This window comes from Ammospiza caudacuta, chromosome 14 (genome assembly GCF_027887145.1).
Source record: "Ammospiza caudacuta isolate bAmmCau1 chromosome 14, bAmmCau1.pri, whole genome shotgun sequence".
Classification (NCBI taxonomy): domain Eukaryota; kingdom Metazoa; phylum Chordata; class Aves; order Passeriformes; family Passerellidae; genus Ammospiza; species Ammospiza caudacuta.
In genome coordinates this window covers 7771550-7793494 of record NC_080606.1, presented here as the reverse complement: position 1 = coordinate 7793494, position 21945 = coordinate 7771550, and the positions used below count along the sequence as shown (strand labels likewise).

Genomic DNA, 21945 nt, shown 5'->3' with positions numbered 1-21945 from the left:
CGGCCTCCCCCAGGACAGGCACCAGCTCTCCCATAAGACAATTTCTATGTCAAAGGAGAACATTCTGTACTGACCACTGCCCTTGCAGGTGTCACAGAACGAGCAAGGTCCCCTTCTCACTGCCTCACACTTGGCATTTACACACAAGAACTGTCACTTAAATAAACATGGTGCTATGTTAAAAAAATACCCAACAGAGATTAATTTCACATTCACTTATAATTATACTTGAAAAGGACAGTGGACCTCAGCACTCCCACCTTAAAATAAAATTAAAGCCTGCTTAAACTCTCTGTCTGGCCCAGTGCTCCTACCAGCAGCACACATGCATTTGTAGATGTTATTAGATTGACGTTGTAGCATCCTGGACAAATCAAATTAATTCAAATATCTGCAGGTACAAAACACTGTAGCTGAAAAATGAGCACATAAAGATATGCAATTTTCCCCTGGCAGTTTATTATGGTATGAAGAAAAAAACATTCTGTGCTTGAAGCTGACATTATATTACAAATGTATTGCGAAGTATGACGTGACTATTAAAATATGATTACACAAAGTATGAACATTTTAAGAAGTTTACAGTACAGCGAATCTTTTATAAACAGACTCTTAAATATACAGAGGACAATAGTAGCTGACAGAAAAAACATCAAAAATTAACTATTAATGTTTGTAGACTTTTCCCCTGAAAAAAGTCTTACATTAAAACAGAAATTATGAAAAGCCTTAAAACCAGGAACAAATCACCTGTACACTACAAATATACATGGTAGAGGTGCACAAACCAGAGCTACCTTTTTGCTGAGGGGTTCAGTGGCTGGAACTGGGCAGTGCCTGCCCAGCACCTCCTGTCCAGGCTGGCCACCATGGGCCACACCATGCTGAGCCTGCGACCCCAGGCACACAGCCCCAGCACTGAAGGGCACCAGCACACACTCCCTGCAGGACAGTGACCCACTGGCGTGTGTCAAGCTGAGAACATGCCCAGGATCTGGCAAATGCATCTCTGCAAGCAGATCCCTGAATGCACTGGGTGCCTGGATGGGACCTGTGTACCAGGCTTGGTCTACAAGACCAAGTGATGAGGGAATCAGCAGCTCCCTTTAGGGTTTTTACTTTTTTTTAATGCAACTTTTCAATCTTTCCTCTTGATATGGGAGAATAAATGCCACATTTGATTTCTGCTTAGTCTGGTTGCAATTACACCCCTAGATCATGTGTTAAGTTATGTCAAAAACATAAGTATTTTATGCTGTAATACACAGTATTACTGAAACTAACAATATTATTTGCATATTTATAACAAGGTATAATGAAATCCCTATAATAAAACCAGAAGTTATGCTATAGATTTATTTACAAAGAGTCCAGCAAAGAAGTATAAATACTTCTACATTTAAGGTTTAGGAAAACATAATTTACAAAATATTCAAATATATACAGTCATCTGAAAAACTGCCAATATTAAACTTTGATGCAAGCAAAGAATTGGCTGAGTCCATTTCCTCTGTATTGAACGAGGCAGTGGCTTTCACGGGTTGTCTGTTCTGCTCAAAGCCATACGTGTGTTATTTACAACGAGGCTGCTTCTCTCCGAGCTAAACGTGTCCAGAGCTTTGAGCATGCTGTCCCAAAATGTCATCTATCATTGTCAGATTGTTCAACCACTCCTCGTCGTTGCTGCTGCTGCTGTTCTTCATGAGGGAGTCGAGGAAGTCGGTGTCGCTGCAGTTGGCAGGCATGATGGAATTGCTGTGCTGGGACACAAAGTCGTACTGGGGCAGCTCAGCAGCGCTGCTCATCCTGCTGAAGGCGTCGGGCTGGCCCGTGGAGGGGTAGCTGGGCGGGCCCAGCCCCGGGGCAGGATTGAGGTGGTTAAAACTGGACACTCCTTGGGGCAACGATTTCATAACATTCATAGCTGGCAACGGTCCCCTGGTTAAATTGTGTCTCAAGTTCTGATTACTCATTGAGCTCAAGCCCTGGCCAGACTGTCCCATGCTCAGTTTCTGCATCTGCCTGACCTGGATGCCAGGAGCGATCTGGTTTGGCGGCACCACAGCCTGCTGGGAGAACGCCTGCCCCGGTGTGCTCGGCCTCACGCCCTGTTTGGAGAACACTGTGTTCCCAGAAAACTGCTGCATGCTGGTATCCATTTGGCTTTGATTTGGCATTCTTGGCACAGTAGTGGGTGTCCACATCTGGGCTGATGAGTTGGGGTAGACGTTGGGGATTCTTGGCATGCTCGGCTGCCTCAGGTGCTGCTGTGTTGCAGAGTGATTTGCTAAGGAGCCAGAACTGAAGCCTCCCATGGGCATTCCCGGCCTCACAGAGGAGTGGCTGTGACCAGTTTGGCACCCCGAGTTCATGCCTAGCGAGTTCTGGCTGGGCCGCAGCGGGATGTTAAAGTCAGAATTAGGTGGGAAAATCCCCTGCTGCTTGCCAGGGTTGTGTGGCATCATCACCATGGTCCCGCTGCTCTGGCTGGCGGGGGCTGAGGCCATGCCAGAGCCCAGGGTGCTCTGGAGCATGGCTGGGTTTGACGGCAGCATGCGGTGGTTGGGCGGAGGAGCGGGAAGCACCTGGTTGCAGTCAGCAGGGATGGGCTGCTGCACGGCTGTGGACAAAGAGACACGTTAGCTGGTGAGCATGGATTCACCCTGGAAACATGGCTAAAGCCTTAAAAACTGCTGCTCTTTCTTTCATGTCATGGGGGCTTCTCTTTGTGTTCTTTGTAACAGAGTTCTATGGAGCCATAAAGAAATGGGAATCTCACAATATGTGATAAAATGCAAAATACTTTTAATTTGGGGCAGAGAATCATTAAGTGTCTCTATTTAACCAGATACCAGGTCTTATTTTCTGGTAATTTCCTTCCTTACCTTGAAACTGGTTTATCTGCTGGGCTGCAAACAAACTCCTCTGTTCAGATGTTACTCCCAGCATGTTTTGTCTCTGCTTTTCCTGGAAAACAAGAGGAGTAATAGTGAAGTTGAAGTCTCTTGACAACCAAAAAAGCAGCAGACACTTGAAGTGTAGCCACTGTCATTAACAACCTCTCCCATACACTCTTTACCCCCCTCCTCTGATAAGACTCAACCCAGACAGAGTGAATTTTAATTTCTCACATTCCCCTTTTTGCAGAGGTGTCCTGACGCCAGCCCAGCACTGGGAACTGCAACCTTCAGCAGATGCTGTGCAGGCAGCCAAAGGGGAGCTGGACAAACATGGAGACTCCTGTGTTCACCAGCTTATGAGTCAAGTGTGCTGCTGCTGGAAGCTCTGCCCAGGTGCACCATCCCCTTGAGTGCTTTTTGCCACTTGTAACCAGAACACAGGAGCCAGGGATCCACAGCAGGTGCTCCCTGAGCAAGGCATTGCTGGGCTAGTCCAGGTGACTGATTTGAGTCTCCCACCATTCAGCCCCAGAAGCCAGCACTGCACTCACATCCCTGCTGTGGGCAGCAGCTGTGACCTGGGGAGCTCTCTGGGGATGGTGGAGCTCCCCCTGTCTTAGAGAGGCCCAGAAAAAGTTAAAGCCAAGTGATGGCAGGGAAGTAGAGTTGGGTTTGAAAGGGAGTCTGATCAAGGAGTAGCTCAGGACTTCATTGAGGGTTTTTGAGCTACTTCTCATCTCATTTCCCATCCACAGAAATGAGCCTCCTTGACCCAAATCCAGTAGCACATTCAGAGGCACGTGGTCAGACCCAATTAATGTGTGGGATTTCCCCATCCCAGCTTCCTCACACAGCCTGTGGCAAACCTCCTACAGGGGCTTCTGTTGCTGGAGAGACCAGTCAAGTCCTGGACAAACATCTGCTCTGCTAAATCCCCAGGGAACCAGAGAGAAAGGCAAGCATGGAGAACATCTCTCTGGGGCTGATTCACTTTCCAAGCCTCCCTTCTCTGCATTTTCCTTCCCAAATCTGTGGCTGACCAAAAATGACATCAGGGATATGGAGGTGACCAAACCCTTCCCTTGTATATGAGGGGGCAGATCTGCACTCAGCTCTGGCAGAGCAGCACTTGGCCTTGGCCTCTCTTGGCTTCTTGCTAGACTCACCACAGCCTAGTGTGACTCAGCCTAGCAATTCCAGAGTCACCCTTAGCGTTTGCTGACTGATGATTTCCTCATTCCAGTTAGTCCTGTCCCTCCCAGTGAGGTGAGAGCACAGCAGCCCACAGGGCCATTCCCCCTGTACCTGCATCAGCTGCCGTTTCATGATCTGCTGCTTCAGGAGATGGTTCCTCATCGTGTACCCATTGACCGTGGCCGGTGCCGGCACGGAGCCGCCGCTCGGGATGGAGCCCGGCTCCTGCAACCTGGCAACGATGCCAGGGCTTTGATCCTGCCAGCAAAGAGAAAAAAAGGAAATTAATCTCATCAGGGAGGTAACAACAGAAGCCCTTATCCTCTCTACTGATGCCCTCTCTTCAGTTTTCAGCTGTCCCAAGGCCAAAGCACCTCATGGACTCACATGGCCTTGTGTGCTCCAGCGGGGACAGTGAGAGGTGGGGGAGTGCTCTGATTTCTAAGGATCAGCACAAGAAGAAGTGAGAGAAGCTAAAGGTTAAACCAAAATTCCTTGTGTGTTGCCCAAGGCCATGAGGACCCATTCACTACCAGAGCTGCAGACACAGGGCTGCCTGGCTGGCAGAAGGGGTGGGAGTAAAGCATCACATCTCTCACAACTTCTCCAACTGTTATACTGAAAGACAGAAGGAAAGGAAAGTTGAATCAGGGTAGGATTTAGCATGTGAATGTCGAGGAAAAACCTACAGGGAAAGAGTAAACTACAGGCAAAGGAATGGAAAGGGTGCCATCAGATCCAGGATCCAGAGAGATAAGGAAGATGTGGGCCTGGGATTAAAGTGGTTCTTGTGGGTTTCAAGATCAGATGAACAAGAAGAGGTCACTGTGAAAGGAGAGAAGAACATACAAAAATGCAGGGTCAGGTCATGCCTAGGCACAAATCAGTAATAAATGCAGTGAGCCCTGCTCCTGCCTGGCACAAACCAGCCTCTTTCTAAGTCCTCAGTGAAAGATCCAAATTGACTTTGACAGCTGAGCTTTTGCCTCCAAAGAAAGAGTATGATGGGGAGGAGAGAAAAATAATTCACCAGAACATGATGAAGACACAACCCAAAATGGAAAAAGAATTTAAAAAATACTGAATTCTAAACATCTTAGGAGCTAGCAGGTATTCAGAGGTATTCAGGGAAATACAAGAGAAAATGAGGGAAGAAGTCAAGGCCTTGCTAAGGACAAGATCCTGTGAGTGCTGTACCCAGGAACAGCAACACCAGCTCATTCCCCGTTCTCTGTTTTCACATCCAGCTTCTACATTATTTATGATGTATTGTTATTATTGGAAGGGAGAAGTATGTATATTATATCCAGCATCCTTAGCTGGGCCATGCTTCCTTTGTTTTCAGAGTGGAAGCCCACATCCTTTGTTTGAGAATCAATGTTATCAGGAGATAAGCAAGAAGAAAATGGTTGTTGCTTTCTGACATCTGACAATTAGAAGCATGCTCAGATGGAGAAAACAGGATACGAGCCATGTTTCAGAGGGGCCAGAAGGAAGCCTTGAAAGGCATTTGTCACCAGGAAAGCTCCTTGAGCCTGGGGCACCTTTCCACAGAGGCTTCACCATGAGGAATCATCCAACTCCTTCCAAGACATTCTTTCTAAGAGGGATTACCAAGAAGGTCACTGAAATTACTCATTTTTATGGTGCCTCCTTTTGTTGTAGCACTTTGGTCTATTATGCAAAAGCACAATTGATGAAATGTAAATGCCTGCTAGATAATTTGCTAAAAGACACAAACCTGCAGCTCATCACTGCTCTCATTATCATTCCTATTCATGGGCAGTCTCGTAAGACTAGATTTTATTACTGGTGCTTTGCTTACAATTCTGCTGGACATCTCTCCTCCTCCCCCTTCCCTCCTACCCATTTGACTCCATCTCTCCCATGGAAAAAGAGGAGGGGATGAAAAAGTAAATATGATTTACTACAGATGTAAATATGAAAGTTCATTTTAAGCTGGCAGTCTGCTTTCATGTGAGACAGGATTCTGCAACCACAGTTAAGCTTTGAATAATGCAGATTGCCTCTGGGGGAATATTTGAAAGTGGAGAGATTCAGTTTGTGTACTCTGCACATGAAAGACGCTGAAATGTTCATACCATCAAAATCCCTGCCATCTATCCAATTTCCTCCAAACTTGTCTTGTGGTGCACAGAGGGTCTGTGCTTACTGAAGCAAAGGAGTTTTAGTGCAAGGACAATCATTCTGATGTCTTGCTCTGGGCTATTGCATTAACAAGTCATAACATAAAAGTCTCTTTTCCTAATCATGTCCACCTCATTCTTATTTCTCCTAAACATCATCAAGAAAATAATGTTGATGTTTCCATAGTATTAATGGTAAAGAAGTGTAAATCACATTACTAATTGCAGCTCTTGTGCTGTGGCGGTACAACTGCTTAATTATATGGGATTTTCTGCAGGCACTCTATAGCAATAATGACAATCAGCAAAGTTCATTTGCAAATACACTGAATGGGTTGCTGAGTTTTTCAGAGCAAAGTTGTATAACACTTAATTAGCCAGTAAAGAAACAATCTAGAGATATGCAGTTTGCTTTTGGGGAAATTAGGACAAAATAGCATAGCTGAGAAGCCAAAGAGTGAGTTAGAAATCCTGACTTGTACAAGTTCACGTTAAGGTTAAGACAAAAAAGAAAAACAGAAAGGAAAAGGAAAAAAAAATTCTCTCTTTTCACCACTAGTGGGAACTACTGTATTCCTGTACAATAAAAAATAACCACTCGCACGTCATGACTAAGAATAGCTACGGTGTAGTCTAAAGGACACTGCAATCTGTACCAAAGGTTAATGAACTTTAAACATTTTTCCTTTTCATCACTTCCCAAGAAAAATCACTTTCCTTCTCCTAGTAAAACCAAGCCAAAGCAGCCACAATCTTAACTCGTCTGTAGTTTGGTTTTATCCCATTATAAATCCACGAAGACAGCAAAGAGAGGAGGATTCTGCTGCCAAAGCTGGGAATGTTGGAGTGGATGTTCCCACCCAAGGGTCTGTGTGGCTGAGCTGTGCCTTACACTGGAGGGTGGAGAGAGCTATGGGAGGTTCTGACTCTTTGACTTTAAAAAAAAAAAAATTGTATGTAGATATCATGTTTTTTTCTCTGTTTTCCCCTCTCAAAAGTCATATTAAAATGAGCAGAATCCCTAACTAAATGGCACACCACACAGACCTGGAACTGGAGAGTGAGTTTGAGTACGTGTTCCTGTTGCCAGGCAAAGTGTCACAGCAGGTCCAGAGCTCCTGCAGCACTCCCCAGGCTCCCCAATGGGAAAATTTCTCCTCAGAAAGGCCTTGGGGAAAACCTCACAGTTCTGACTTAGTCTCATGCACTAGTTCCAACAGCAGGCAGAAAAGAGTCGGTCCCCAGGCTTGCAGGAAGGTGCAATGCTCCTGTCAGTGTTGAGGCACTGAGTGCCTCTGTGAAGGCCATGGCTCCCTCAGTGACACCAGTGACACCAGTGGCACCAGTGGCACCAGTGACACCATTGGCACCAGTGGCACCAGTGGCACCAGTGACACCATTGGCACCAGGGGCACCAGTGGCACCAGTGCCCTTGGCCGCCCCACTGGGCTCCGTGGCAAATCCGCGCTCACCGCACCCAGCTGGGGCCAGCCAGGGCTGCTCCAACAGCCACTGAGGCACTGCTGGATGGAAAGTGTGCACACAGTGCCACTGAGCCCTGCCATGGACATTTATTAATCTACATCCTTCCAAAATTCCACTGACAAGCTCAAGCCCCATCGTTTGACTATGCAGAAATTGCACAGCTGCAGCAAATAAGTGTGGAGATGAACAGTTCTGTGTGAATGTGGCTGATAAACTTCAGTCCTTAATACTTAGTGATATATCCAGTAATCACTTTGTGGCTTCACTTAAGCAAGAATGAGTAAATTTATGGCCCCTAATTCCTCTGAATCCTCATTAACAAACAGTCCAAAAAAGAATTTAAAAGCAAGACTTTCTGAGGAGCTGAACCAGAGCTGTAATCACTCTTTGGTAAGTATGTAAAAAACCCTCTAATCTTTAATAAAGAGCATTCATTGTTTTTAGGACTATGTGAAAATACTATGTGAAAATGAGTAAACTCATTTGTCATTATTAACTTTCCCATCTGCTCTTATGGTGTAACTCCAAAGAATATAACAAAAAAATTGTACATGTTAAACTGTATTGACTTAAGCCCAGAGCTACTGGAGATGTACAATTTTTTTTCAGTGAGGGCAGGAAGGGGACTGCAGGCTGCTAGACAGTCTCATTTGTCCAATGCTGAAAAGACAGTTATCTGCACCAAAATGGCTCTCTGAAAGGCACATTTGCTTTATAAGAAATAAGCTGCCAGGTGAGACCATTCAGCATTATGTTAAAGGCTCAGACAATAAAACTAAGTCATGAATTTGAATAGTTAACAGATGGACTAATTAGAGACTGAATTCTTTGTGGTTCTAATAGATAACCAGGTCACAGCAAGGTTACTGAGAGAGAAGCAAGCAGCACTGCAAATTTCAGTAGATATTTGCAGAGTTGGGGAAGAGCTGCACTTCCTAACTGAAAGCATTAGCAGTAGTGGAGGAACAGAAAAAGGGCTCATTTAAAATACCTCTAGTAGCTGAATTTTAAAAGTTTATTCCATTTCAAAAGATGCTGTTAATTTGAGAAATAATCCCTCTACTTCCAATGGGGCATCCAGCTGAATCCAGTGATTTCAGAGCTTAAACCAGAAGGGCTGTTGAGATGGGCCACAGCATAAAAACAAAAGACTTAAGAAAATGGGGCACCCAGGGTGGATGTTTGCTCCACGTACATGAATGGGACAAACTGCTTTTTCCACCAGGTTTGGGTTTTTCTGGCAACCAAAGGTAACTTAGTTTGAAGCAAATATCATGATATCAGATAGTAAATAAGAAACACAAGAAGCAACCAGAAAACCATGGCTACAGGACTTGAGCAGAGCCACTCCTGACCTGCTCTAAGGCCCTGGCTCCTGGGCTGGGGACCCGTGGGCAATCCGTGCTCGTGGCAGGGACAGCTATTCCCTGAGGTGGGGTGAAGTTTCACAAACCAAGTTTTGTTCTGTATTTTTAGAACATCTGTTACAAACAGGGAGTTCTGTACTCTGCTGAGAAAATGCAAATACTAGTTTCAAACGAATGTCCCTGCATTTCTCTGCACTCCCACCTGCCCCTCTTTCATCCAGGAGCTGTGCTGCATCTCTTTGGTGGGGACTTCAAGCTTGGGCAACGCTTCATTATGAAGCCCAGGACTGAGACCCCAGGCACAACCACAGTGCAAATACTACAGACTAAGCAATTAAACACCAGCAGTATTAAAGCTGTCTCGCCCAAATTCATGGTTTTAAGTTTCATGACTTAGAATGACAGAGAAGCCACAAGTAGACTCCTGGTATGTGGGGACTTTGTGCATAGCCACAGGAAACCTTGATGCCACCTTTCCAAAGAAGGCTCATGGCCTTCACAGCTGTTAATGCACTTAGATACTAAGATAGTGACCTATGCATACAAATAAAGCAAACAAAATCCAGGGTCAGTTTGTCAAAAGGATCATGGCAGCCTCCTAAGAGTGTGATGTCTGTGAGATGCCGCTGTCATTTGCTCCATGCAGAACTCTGGGGCTACCTGTGCTTCTTGACTCTGCTCCTTGCCATTAACAAAACTCTCCATGTGCTCTTTGAAAGTTTTCTGCCTTTTTTTCCCCTCCATTCTGCTCACAATTCAGAGATGCTCTTCAAGATAAAACAGCCTTTCAGTTCAGAAATGCTCCAAAGCTTTCTGTTTGTTTGCGTGTTTGCTTTAGCACAATGTATGAACATTGATAAAACAAACTGTGCAGTTTGGTGGATCTGGGCTTTTTTTACCCATCTTTCAACCATTTACTTGATACACAAGCATGTGAAATACTGCCAGACTCAAGTTTCTAAGCTTATCTTGGGGGCTGTCAGTCAGGAAAAGGCTTTGTTTGAAGACTGTAAGTGATCCGTGGGTATATGGTTTGGTTAAAAAACAATCTTCCAAGATTTTTGTTCTTTTCATACAGCATGAGCATGTACAGTTTCCTTGAAAGGCAGTCCTCCTTCCTTGCTAGGAGCAGTGACAAGATCACCACACCTGGCTAGCAATTTTATCAGGATCTTCCTCCTGCCTTCAAGCAAAGCAGTTGAAACACCAATTTCCCTGTAGTTGTTCTTATACTTCATGCAGTTCAAAACAAAACAAAATTCCATCAAAGTATCCAAAGTGCTTTTAAAATGGACTCAAAATTCTAATATGATGGAAACTGACTCAACTTCCTCTCCTAAAAAAAATTAATTAAATTAGATAAAGCTGTTGTGCAAAGACTTTACCAATATTGTCAGAGTTGGTTTCATCCATCAAAACATGACCTTAAAGAGCAACAGCAACCAGAGCAACCAAAAGACAGAAAATCCAGAATGAATAATTGCAATGGGATTTTTCTCTTAGACAAAAAAACCCATCCTTTAGCAGGCATGTGGAAATCATTGGTGTTATCAATCTAGTAATAAGGATAATGGGAAACAGCTTCGGGAGCAGATAAGAGCTTGAGAATGGAGGAGCTGGTGTGTAACAGACAGACACAACCTTCCAGGGACTGCAGTGCTTGTAGAGAGGTGTGATCAAGATTCCAGCAACAGCAGCTCCCTTGAAAGTAGCTCCTTTGGCCCAGATAAACTCCCAGGCCATGGGTGAGTGTAGCCTTTGATCCACCATCCCGAATGCAAGGCAAACCTCTCTGTATAACACATAGTCACAACCCAAAACTGAATTCTCTGCACAGAACATATATTGATATTGGGTTGTACAGTGCCATGATTCTCCAACCCTTGACACCACGCTCTTGTTCCCATGGAGGGCAGCTTGCCTATAAATTGAATGAGATAATCTAAAACTGTACTTATCTCACCTAATTTCAGCCGGTAGTCCTGCCTGTCTCTGCAAGGTTGTGCTAGCTGTGATGACAAACTACAATATCTTGTGTCTTATAAAGTGGTTTGACTCGAGCAATCCTTGTGTTATGTCAAGTCATGCTCTCAGAGGTGTCAATGAGATTCCAAAGGAGTCAAGTGAGCTCAACACCCAGCAGAAGCTGCTGCAGGGGAGGGCAATGACTGGCTGGTAAATTTATGTATTAGGGAAAGCAGAGAGATCTGATAAAAGAAATACAGAAGACTTCACACCAGCAAAGTGAAAGTCAGAAAATCTTGAGCTAATGGGATAAATCAGTTCTCTACCTGCCTATTTCTGAAAAGCTCTGTGAATTGCAGTGACGTGGTCTGGATCACTGAGATTTTGAAAATCCCCTGCTTTCTCCAAGTTAACATTTCCATTAATTTCTTTTTCCTTGCCATGCAAAGGATCAATTTGCAGAGGCAGATGCCCAAGTCTTCTTCACTTTCAGTAGTAGCTGGCTCTCTGAGGGCTTCTGAGAAGCCCTTTGCATGAAAACCTCCCCATGTGCAAAACCCAGCATAATTACTCCTGATTTCTCATGTAACTGCACAAACAAAGCAAGTTCTGGCACAAAGTATCACATCACTTTTTCAGTATTAAACTTCTCACACCCTTACTCTTTCCTAACACATGAAACTAGTTCAGCACCTAAAAAGGGTTTCATCAGATCCTCTGCCACGTGTCAAAAATCAGGTGTCAAAAATCACTGTAACTGACAAAACAAAAGGCAGTAATCAATAATATGCTAAAATAATGGATACAAGGAAGGCTGTGACTAGGTAGTTCTCCTGATCAAATTTTTAAAACCAAGATATTGACATGTTAAAAATGAAAAATGTGTTAAGGTGACCTTGAGTATGGGGAACAAGGAGCAATTCCATTATGTTTTTAGATGGAAATTATTATTAAAACACCTGAAGCTGAACTGTTGTAACCAAGTCAACTCAGTCTCCCCCTTAAATATCCCTTTTCTCCCTTTCCATTCAGATTGTATTTACAAACTGTTAGATGTCTCATTTTTTTCTTGTGTCATTTCATTATTACAGAGTTGAGACTAGCCATCTGCAGCTTCATTTCATAAAGCTCTGATTTGTCCTTGGAGCAAGGTCATCCAGAACAAGAACATAAAATTCTGCGTTCCTCAACTGACAGTTCTTTATGTCTTCCTGTAAATACTCCCTACTAATTTTAAATAATTTTACCACTTCATACTCCCCCTCATCCACACTGAAAGGTTGATATACACACATATTAATAAGGATCTTGTAATTTAACCACTGCATGTCATATTAGAAGCAATTAATGGTGTTTATTTGCTGATAACACAGGCATTTCGAGCTCCAGCTCAAGAATCCCTGGTAGCTCCATGTGACTTGCAGGATATTAGCTATGGGTCAGAAGTTGGGATCCCCCCATTCAGCATTATCATATGCTTGGAGCAACTCTGTTTTCTATCAAGCAGAAAAGAAAATGCAGTCAAGGCACAAAAATTACCAGCTGCTATAACACCATATGATAGGTGAGTGATAATAAAACATCACTAGGTGTATGTGGGTTCATTAATCGAAATCAACAGACCGGTAAAGAAAGATTTTCAGGCGCGTTGCACAATGTTCCAAGCTAAAAACATAGAAAACTGAACATGGAATTCCTACACAGATCAGATATGACTTGCCATAAATTCTGGAGCACCTTCTCTGAAGCAGGCTGCTGTTCTGGATTACAGCAAAAACCAAACCAGGAAAACAAAACAAAACAAAACAAAAAGGCAGGGTAAATTAAATTGAGAATCATCAAAAGAACCACCAAAAAGAAACAGGGAATAACTGAGTGACTGAGAATAATCAGCATTAGCTCTGGGGGTCAGCCTCGTCCCCGATCCCTGCCTGCAGATGCTGGCAACAGCAGACTGAAGGTCCTGCTCTAATCTCCAACACAAGGTGCCTATCTTTTGGCACTGGAAAATGCATTACTGAGCGGATGTGGTGGATTCTGAGATATGCTCTGCTGTATGCAGCCATCTGCCTCACAAATAACCATGTGAGAGCTTTTACCTGGTGCCTCTAACAGCCCCAGCAGTCCTAGCCATGGGGACATGGAGAAATTGGGGTCTGTTTGCAAACACCCCTGGCTCTGTGCTGTGCATGCAAGGCTCCGAGGAGTTCAGCCACACAAGTGTCCCTTTGGACACACAGCTGGGGTGAGCTCATGAGAGTGTAAGCATGCAATTTGTCAGAAGGAGAAGTGGGAGCTGGGATCATTACAGGTGAATTCCCAAGCCTCTAAAGCCTTTGCCTCTTTACTGAGTCAGAGAACAAGAGCCGTTCCTATGGACTTGGGCTTACTTAACCAGGTCCAGTTTCCAGTTCTGTCATACAGAGATTCTTCACTGACTATGGGCAAACAACTTCATTACTCCCTGTCTCAGTTTCCCTCCAAAAGGAATTAAAGTTCCTCCCAGAAAGAATGAGGGAAATTTCCTGAGGCAATGTGAGGGTTTACATCTGAAACCTGCCTCTCCCTTGCCCTGGTGTCATGACCCCACAGACCTGGCAGAGCTGCTTTCCTTGTTGCTCACCAGTGAGAGGTGGAAGGGCTTTTCCTGTTTCACTCCACATACAAGTCATTGCCGTGTTCTCCTCTCTGCACCTCTCCTCCAGGTCTGGCCACAGCTGGCTGCATCTCAGAACAACACTAAACTACACAGAGCTGTGATGGTCCCCAGGGCCTCTAACCTGGCTGCACAGCCCAGTGAGTGCAGCATGTCCCAGCCACATGCCCCATGATCTGCCCCTGAAGTCCTCAAAAAACTCTGCATGCAGCAGCTTTGGACATGGCAAATGGACTGGAGAATCCCTCAGTGCCCAGTTGGAAGCTGTGTGAGGAGAGCTCAGTGCCAGGACAAGTCAGCCCTATGTTTTGTCTTTACAAAAATAAGAGAATGGCTGAGGTAGTTTCCTGTGAAAATCTAGGGATCTTCCTGCAAGTCCTGCTTGATACTTTATTATGACAACTTTTACTGCAGGGAGAATGGTCCAGTTTAACTCCACATCCTCTCACACATCCCTGTCTTCACCCTGTTCTATCTGCATTACATGTCCCTCTGTGTCATTTCCATTGCAGATGTTTTTCATTCAAAATTCACCCATGATGAGAAAACCTTCCAAGTGCCTCCAAATACCATCTTGTCACATCAGCCAATATTTCCCTGAAATTCTGTGGGATTCTGGTGTCTCTGTCACTTGAGCTAAAAGGAGTTTAGGAAGCACGTGCCCTTGAACATGTGGCCAGCCACACTTTTGCTGTAAGGAAAGGGGGACGGAGGGACATGAACAAGAGGCTCAGAGCTGGAGCCCAGCCACGCTCCCTGCCAGGCTGGGATGTTGCAGAGCACTGCACGTGTCTCTTCTGCAGAGACACTGCATGTCAACAGTTAACTTCCCTTTGTTCCCATCCAAATGATTAAGCTTAGAAGCTTGCCTGGTGACATCACCAGAGTTTAAACATGCTGGATATGGTCCAGGGAGCCAAAGTTATTGCTGACCCCATGGTTACTGATCCGCTCTGCAAGTAGCTGATGTCTGCTCTCACTTTATGAATTATTTAATGGGTTAAAGATTAGTCAGATCTTCTTTATGCAATATACAGCCATACATTGGGCAGGGGGACGTAAACATGCATTAACAAGGTTAAAGTCATATACTGTAACTACACTGTTTTCAGCTTGCAGCTTTATTGACTTAATCATGCCAGCACCGCAGCCAACAAATCATTAAATCCATTCCATTCTTCTGCTGGTTACCAACCACAAAAACAGAGGCAGGCAAACACGGAGCAAATCTGGGAGGGGGTGGGGAGGGCAGGGGGGTGTGGGGCCGAGGAGAACAGTGGGATCACTATGGAGCGACGCTGGCCTGTCACTGCAGCACAAAGACGCCAAATCTGTCTTTATGGACTAAGTGGTTTCATGGTTTAAAGTGACACACTCATTTGTTCCTGTTTTGCAATGATTATAGAAAAGAAGAAGGGGGGAGTGGGGAGAGGCAATAAAAAGCAAGCTGAGCTTCTTCATACCATAACGGGGGGAGGTGTGTGTGTCTGTGTCTGTGTGTGTCTGTGTCTGTGTGTGTTGTGCATCCTCACAGAGCCACAGACCTCAGCTGCAAACATCCCCCAGGCCAGGGCAGAGGAGATCTGGGTGCTTGTGGCACCCGAGGGGTCTCAGGCTCTGTGCTGCACTCACTGCTAAGCTGCCGCCAAACGCAGGCATGATTTAGAGTTCAGCATAAAAGCAAGGAGACAAGGAGCATTAAATCAGTCCTTCCACTGCCCTCCAGGAGCAGCTCTGACCACACAGAGCCATGGGAGAAGTCTCTGCTCTCAGACTGAGCTAACAACTTCACTTTCAGAAAAAGGCTTTCATCTTTGGCCTGGCACTTAACTGCAGCTTTTCAGATCCTGTTCAGGACCCCCAGAAGCTCCCTGACTGTCAGTAGTGTGGAGAATGCACGTGGTCCACCACAGTCAGCAGATTACTGAAATACTGTTTCTTGGTGGTTAGTTGAAAACATCTAGCTTTGGAAATGGAGCTGTCAGCTTATCAGGTTTGAACCTGTAAGATCTTTGTTTGTCACTGCTATGGTTCCTGTTCATTTTTTGATGGAAATCATCTTTTCTCTCACCAATAGCTTGGTGCCTGTGCTAGTGGAGCATCCCATCAAAACACAGGTATATGTGTTACAAGCAGGCTACTGAGTAGGAATTCAGCATGAGCTCCTGGAAACCTTCAGACATCAGGGTGTTTTGCCTCTTTTACTGATGCCTATTTGCCAGCTTTCCTCCAGTGCAGGAACATGAAATAAGCTCCCCCTCTTTGGGGAAGACTCGCTACACCAGGAGAGATTCCTGGCCCATTTCTATTTGTTATGAAAAGAAGAAATGGCCCACAAGCTCCCTTTGCTTTGCCTTCTGGGTACAAGCTGCTCACAGCTCCCTGTGAGAATAACCCAGATTTTAGCATCCTACCAGTGCAGGGGCTTGGCAGATACATTTGCACCTTGTCCTGACACACACCACTCCAGACCTTTTTGAACATCATCATTATTTGGTTTATAGTTGCTTTCTTTAGACCCAAACAACTCTTCTTACAGTTTGAGTTCCAACCTTGCCTTTTCTTGTTTACTAGTCTCCAGATCCCTATCACCCAGAGACAGCTCCTGGCTCCATATATTGCAAATAAACATATCATTACTTGGTGCAAGAGTCAGCCAGAATTCCTCTTGGAAACAGCCTCCAAGAAAGAGCCTGTCCCCCTGCCTCTCACTGCAGTGTGGAGGCAGTGGAACGCAGCATCAAAGGTGCTTCTTTCCAGCCACCACACTGCAATAACAGACAGAAACTAAAACCATTTTTGAAAGTCAGAAAGTAAAAAGTCAGCTATTTAAGGTACCTGTGTGACTTTCAACTTAATTTACTTTATGTATTGGATCACCACAGCTGCTGTTGCCTCCACAGATTGGAATACAAGCAGGCAAGGGCAAGCCTTGGTGTGTTTTCCAGGCTCTCCTCACTGCAGCCTGCCCACCTCACCTTGGAGATGCACATTAAGGTGAACTGAAATCACTCTCAAAACATCTTTTCCTCCACTGGCCACAGGAGAAGTCTGATGGGAGCAGAAAGATGTATCCTAATCAAGCACAGAGCAAGACTGACAACAGAGAGCTCTAAATCCACAGCTCACGAGGCCCAAACCAGTGTTTAGCCACACACCTGTTTTGCCTTTTTTCGGGGTTCAGCAGCCCCAGCTTGTTCTCAGCAGAACCCCCTCAGCTGCACTGGGCCAGCACTGACTTCCCCCAGGAGCTCCACAGCTCCCATTCGGCTGTGCTTGAGGGCTGGTGTGATGGACCCGGCCTGGAGAGCCTTATCAGTGCCCTGAGCACCTTATCAGTGCCCTGTGTTTATCGGGGAACAGGGAAGGAGGAGGTGGCTCCCGGCCGCGGTCATTAGCGACAAGCCGCTTCAAAGGGAAGTGACAGCTGTGCTGATGTTCCAGGACCGACACACCCAGCCAGGAGTAACACACCACTTGGGCTATTTATAATCCCTCATTCTCGAGGCTTAAAATAGCACTGCGTTTATTTTTACATTTTTAGGCACACTGCTATGTTTAAGCAGCTCCGTTCGCAGGCTCCACATCAAACCCATCACGGGCGGGCTCGGAAGTGACACTCGGGACTCTGCCTCTCCTCGGAGAGCTGAGGTGAATTTCCCTCTCCCCATCACCCCCATCTCCTTGGCAATTGTGACCGGGCCTATTTCCATGTATTTACATACAGACTGCCTCTTCCACAGGCACAAAGGAGGGGCCGGGCCGGTTGTCTCTGCACACACCCAAGGACAGCAAACACCAGAGGTGTTCGAGGCCGCAGTACAGAGCCACACGTCTGCTGCTCTCATCAACAGGCACCACAAAGCCTCTGAAGGAGTTAATGGGTCCTATAAGAAAGCCATACTGTTTGTTTGTGTTTTTCTTAAACAACAAAGGTCAATATACAGAACTAGTCAAACAAACCAGGGCTGCAGGTCTGAAAGGAGTGCTCCCTCCAGCTGCAGCACAGCCCTAGCTATTTGTTCTCTGCTCCCTGGTGCCACAATGTACTTGGTTGGCATTTCTTAATGACGGGAGCATCCATGTGCTCTTTGTAGAACAATTATAAATATTCAGGGCAGGAGAAAAAATTTCCTTGCACAGCCAAGGCTCCTCCAGCAGCCTGCATAGGTGTCAAATGGTAAATCGTTAGGTGTTTTAATTGCAGAGTTATTTATACCCTGGAATTTGTTATTAACATAGGAAAAAACAGAACCTATTGTTACCCATAATTAAAGGGATTATTATGGGACTGCAAAAGCATGGATAGCCCCAGCCAGACCACCTGTCTTTTGACAGTGGTGACTGTCATGGGGAGGAACATTAAACAGAGGCCCAATCTTCAGCCAACAAGTTCAGAGGGGTGGTCCCAACATGGGAGCCCCAATTTCTTTACTCAGTCTCACCTCATCACCCCTCTGCTGCCTCTGGCCACAGGACTGGCATTAAGCAGGGGAGCTCTGAGGAGAGGGTACTGCAGGCGTCCAAACCCACCCTTCCCTTTTCTGACCAAGGGGTGCACAGATAAGACACATCCTGGATTTGGCCTGGAGTTGCATAACTATCCTGTTAAAATTCAGGATGAACAGGTTATATTTTCATTTGTGAGATCATTATCTGCCCCAAGAAAGGTTTCCGATTTCACCAGCACTAATCAGGAGCCACAATGGATTTCCGGTCCCAGCAATGAGGCTTGAGAGCCTTTGTACCTTGTGGAGCCAGTTTCAATTCAAATCTAGCTGGCAGAGCTATCAGAGCTGCATGTTGAACAGATTAGGGGAAAAAGAAAAGTCACTGCTACTTACTACTGTAACTTATTTCTAAATCCATTTCTCACAGACACAAATCTCTCTGAGCACTGAAGCGTCTCGTAGCTACCCTCCCTTTCCAGGAATGACACCCTCAGTCTCCCCAGTGGCACTGAGCAGTGATCCCCATTACAGCTCTGTGCCTTGAAAGAAATGTGTCAAAACCCTACACTGGTGCCCAACTCAAGTTCTGGTTTAGGCTGTTAAGGATATCATAAAAAATAAGCAGCAAACAGGTCCAGAATCAAGAGATGAGTGTGCCACAACAGCCTGTGCCCCCAACAACAAAGAGCTGAGTGCCCTGCACTGGGCTGTGGGCTCAGCAGCATTTCCCAGTGGAATGCTGTCACCCACACAGGGCATCCCAGCACAGGAGCTGCCTTGGCTAGGACAGTCAAGCACTACTGATGCTATATTTACACCTGGGAGGACAGACAGTCTCACAGGGGGTACTATCTTTGTGGGCAGAGAGGTGAAGGGCTTACTGACAACTGCCTTTACCAGATAAGTAAATTAGGCCTGGGTTACAGTCTTCATGTTCTCTCCTGCCTCCACTCCCTGGACTGCATTAGTCAGTAGAACTGGAGGGAAAATATTCACAAAATTCTACAAGTGCAGGAATTAAAGAGACATGTCTGAAACTTGCCTGTGGCACTCAATACCAGCTGAAAAATTGGGTTAGCTTGACATTGCTGCTGGAGGTGAACAGAGCTGGGAAGGCTGGCTGAGTAGTGAGAGCAGAGCCTCTCTCTGCAGAGCAGGTGAGCACAGTGCTGCCCACAGCCTCATTGCTCCAGCATGGAAACACCTTTTAAATTTTTAAATCCGGCAGTGAGAGCAATTAAGGAAACAAACTTTGTTTCCTTAACAAACATGAGGTTCAGACAGTTTGGGATTATGAGACACATGCAAATCTGCAAGTCTGGCCTGAACAGTTTTTGAAGGCTGGAGAACTCTGTGTGCTCTCCAAGGTTCAAAAACTTTGCCTTGAACAGTCATGGCAGGACCATTTTGGTGTTGATGCTCCTTTACCATCACCAAAGCAGCCCCAGGTGACAGTCACACTGCCTGGCAGGGAGAGCTCTGTGAAAGGAGCAGCAGCAAACCCCAAATGTCTCATAAATCCTGCTGCAGGGAGTGCCACATCACAGGGGGCTCCTTGGAAGGCTCTCCCGGTTTGTCTGCCCAGACAGGATGCCAGGCCCTGCTGGTGATGACACCCTGCTGCCTCTCCTGATACCAGTGCTACCCAAGCCACCTGCCTGCTGCTGCCCTGCCCCTGTCCCAGCAGCTTCCAGAAACCAGGGCACCAACTAACCCAGGAAAACAACAACAAACCACCAGGTTACACCATTTTTTCCTTAGTACTTTACTTTCTGCTCCCATTTGCTGCTAGATTTGAGTAAAGAGCGTAAAGACTGATAAAAATGAGTCCACAAACCTCTGATACTCTACCCCCAAGTTGGGGAGGTTTCCAGGGGCTGCCTCCAGAGTCAGCTGGGAGGAGGGAGAGGAGGCAGGGGAGGGAGAAGGGGAAAAATGAACAGCTGCAAAGCAATTAAGCCTGCCTCCCTGCCGTACTGTCCAAAGCAGGAGGCAATCTAATTCAGCCTGGTGCCTCTCTTCCTTCAGCCGTCTGGTGCCTGCCTGGGATTCAGGAAAGGGGCTGTCTGACTGCCCACTTTGTCTGACGAGCCAAAGGGGCCCTTCCCAGCCACAATTTCCAAAGGAAAGAGATCTTGGCTGGTGGTGTCTCTTCTCTTCTGAGAAAAACATGAATTGAATGTAGTGGCAGCAGCTTTATAACCCTCTCCTGCCCTTCCTCAGCAAACAACCAAAGAGGAGCTGGAGCAAGAAAATGACCCCGCTGGCTCTCTGGCTCAGCACTTGTTTCCCAGCACAATGAATCAATTGGTGTCCCATCATTATTGTGGTAACTGTATCTTTCACAAGCAAGATTTTATATAGAGATAGAATAGGATGTTTTCTGCTCATTTCCTTCCTGTCATTCCAATCACGAACTACTGTTAAAAATACAATGCATTTAAAGGCTGTAACATTTGCAAGCATGTGTTCCATTTTCCCAGCTGAATGGCTAGGCTTTTGTTTTCTGCCCAGTAAAGGTGTGGAGAAACAGTGATGGAGGGGAGCCTGTGGTGCAGCTGGGTTAGAAACTCACATGTACAGAAGGTCGTCTCATTTTCATGTTCCTAATGTCAGGGATTACTTTAATTCCTTATTCTGGCCAACTGTTTTGGTATATAATCCTAAGCACAGGACTCCTTCCAGCCTGTCTAAGGTGGTACTTGTTCTGCTATTTCTTCAGAAACTGGCAAAAAATGTTTTATTTGGAAAATGTTAGTGAAGTAGGGTAATAAAAGCCTTTTAGTACCCAGTCAGAGGAGCAAACAGGGTCTATTAGGAGAGCAGAGTACAATTCAACTCTACTTTCACTTGTATTTGACAGTAATCTAGGAAGCAGGTACATACCTTCCCCCTGTCTTGATCAAGACAGAAATATGCAAAATGTGTATTTTAAATGCTGCCAGACAGCATTTCATCTTATGAAGTTTGTCAATACTATTATCATAAGTGGAAAAAAAAAGAAATCATAGAGAAAGCAATATTTTAGCCCACTATTCTGATAAATGCTTTATAAAGGATGAAATTTGAGGATTATTATTTAGCTCTTCATAAGCTAAAGCACATTAACTTTATATATTGTGTCAACCTAGAATGGAGCAACCCACTGAAAACAGGAGTTCCTTACTAAACTTATAACACATCAGGTCCCTCATGAAGACCACAGTTCTTTCTAAAAATATAATTCATAGACATATAGATATATGCCAACTATCTAGGAAAAAGCTCAGACTCTGGACTGGGCACAAAACAGATCAGTATATATCCCCCCTCAATGCCAACATTTTTTCTTATGAAGAAGTTCTTATTAAGTAGTAATTTCTAATTTCCTTTAAAAAAAGTAAAATAAAACATAAATAAATGTTGGGGATTTTGGTCCAAGGCCCAAACTATGAGAAAACACTGAAATGTCTACCTTTTTCAGTTAAAGATTTACTCACATTTCAGAACTATCACACAGTCTGTGGTGATGTTATCAGCATTTCTCTGTTCTTGCTGACCTTAGGTGCTCTAAAACCATTATACACATAATATTCTCTGATAATAGAACACCATTCACATTTCAGTAACAATAATTCACCTTAATGAGATAAGAACTTATATGTCAAATGACTCTACCTCTATTTGAGAGATATTAGCACACTTTGGGTAACTGCAGAATCACAAATAATGACATCAAGAGTCCAACACTGTTCCTGGAGAGCTTGTACTCCCAGTTACATCAGCAGGAATTTGAGATGT

General features: G+C 45.1%; 1 protein-coding gene across 1 annotated transcript in view; it reads right to left on the bottom strand.

Annotated features, from left to right (window-relative positions):
* Positions 1 to 437: 437 nt before the first annotated feature.
* MAMLD1 (mastermind like domain containing 1) overlaps positions 438 to 21945 on the bottom strand; it is an 81321-nt gene continuing 59813 nt past the window's right edge. Inside the window, exons 3-5 of the mRNA XM_058814121.1 lie at positions 4206 to 4352; positions 2886 to 2967; positions 438 to 2620 (exon numbers count right to left, since the gene is read on the bottom strand). Coding sequence (XP_058670104.1) covers positions 1602 to 2620; positions 2886 to 2967; positions 4206 to 4352 — 1248 coding nt within the window. The 3' untranslated portion in view covers positions 438 to 1601. The remainder of the gene's footprint in view (positions 2621 to 2885; positions 2968 to 4205; positions 4353 to 21945) is intronic.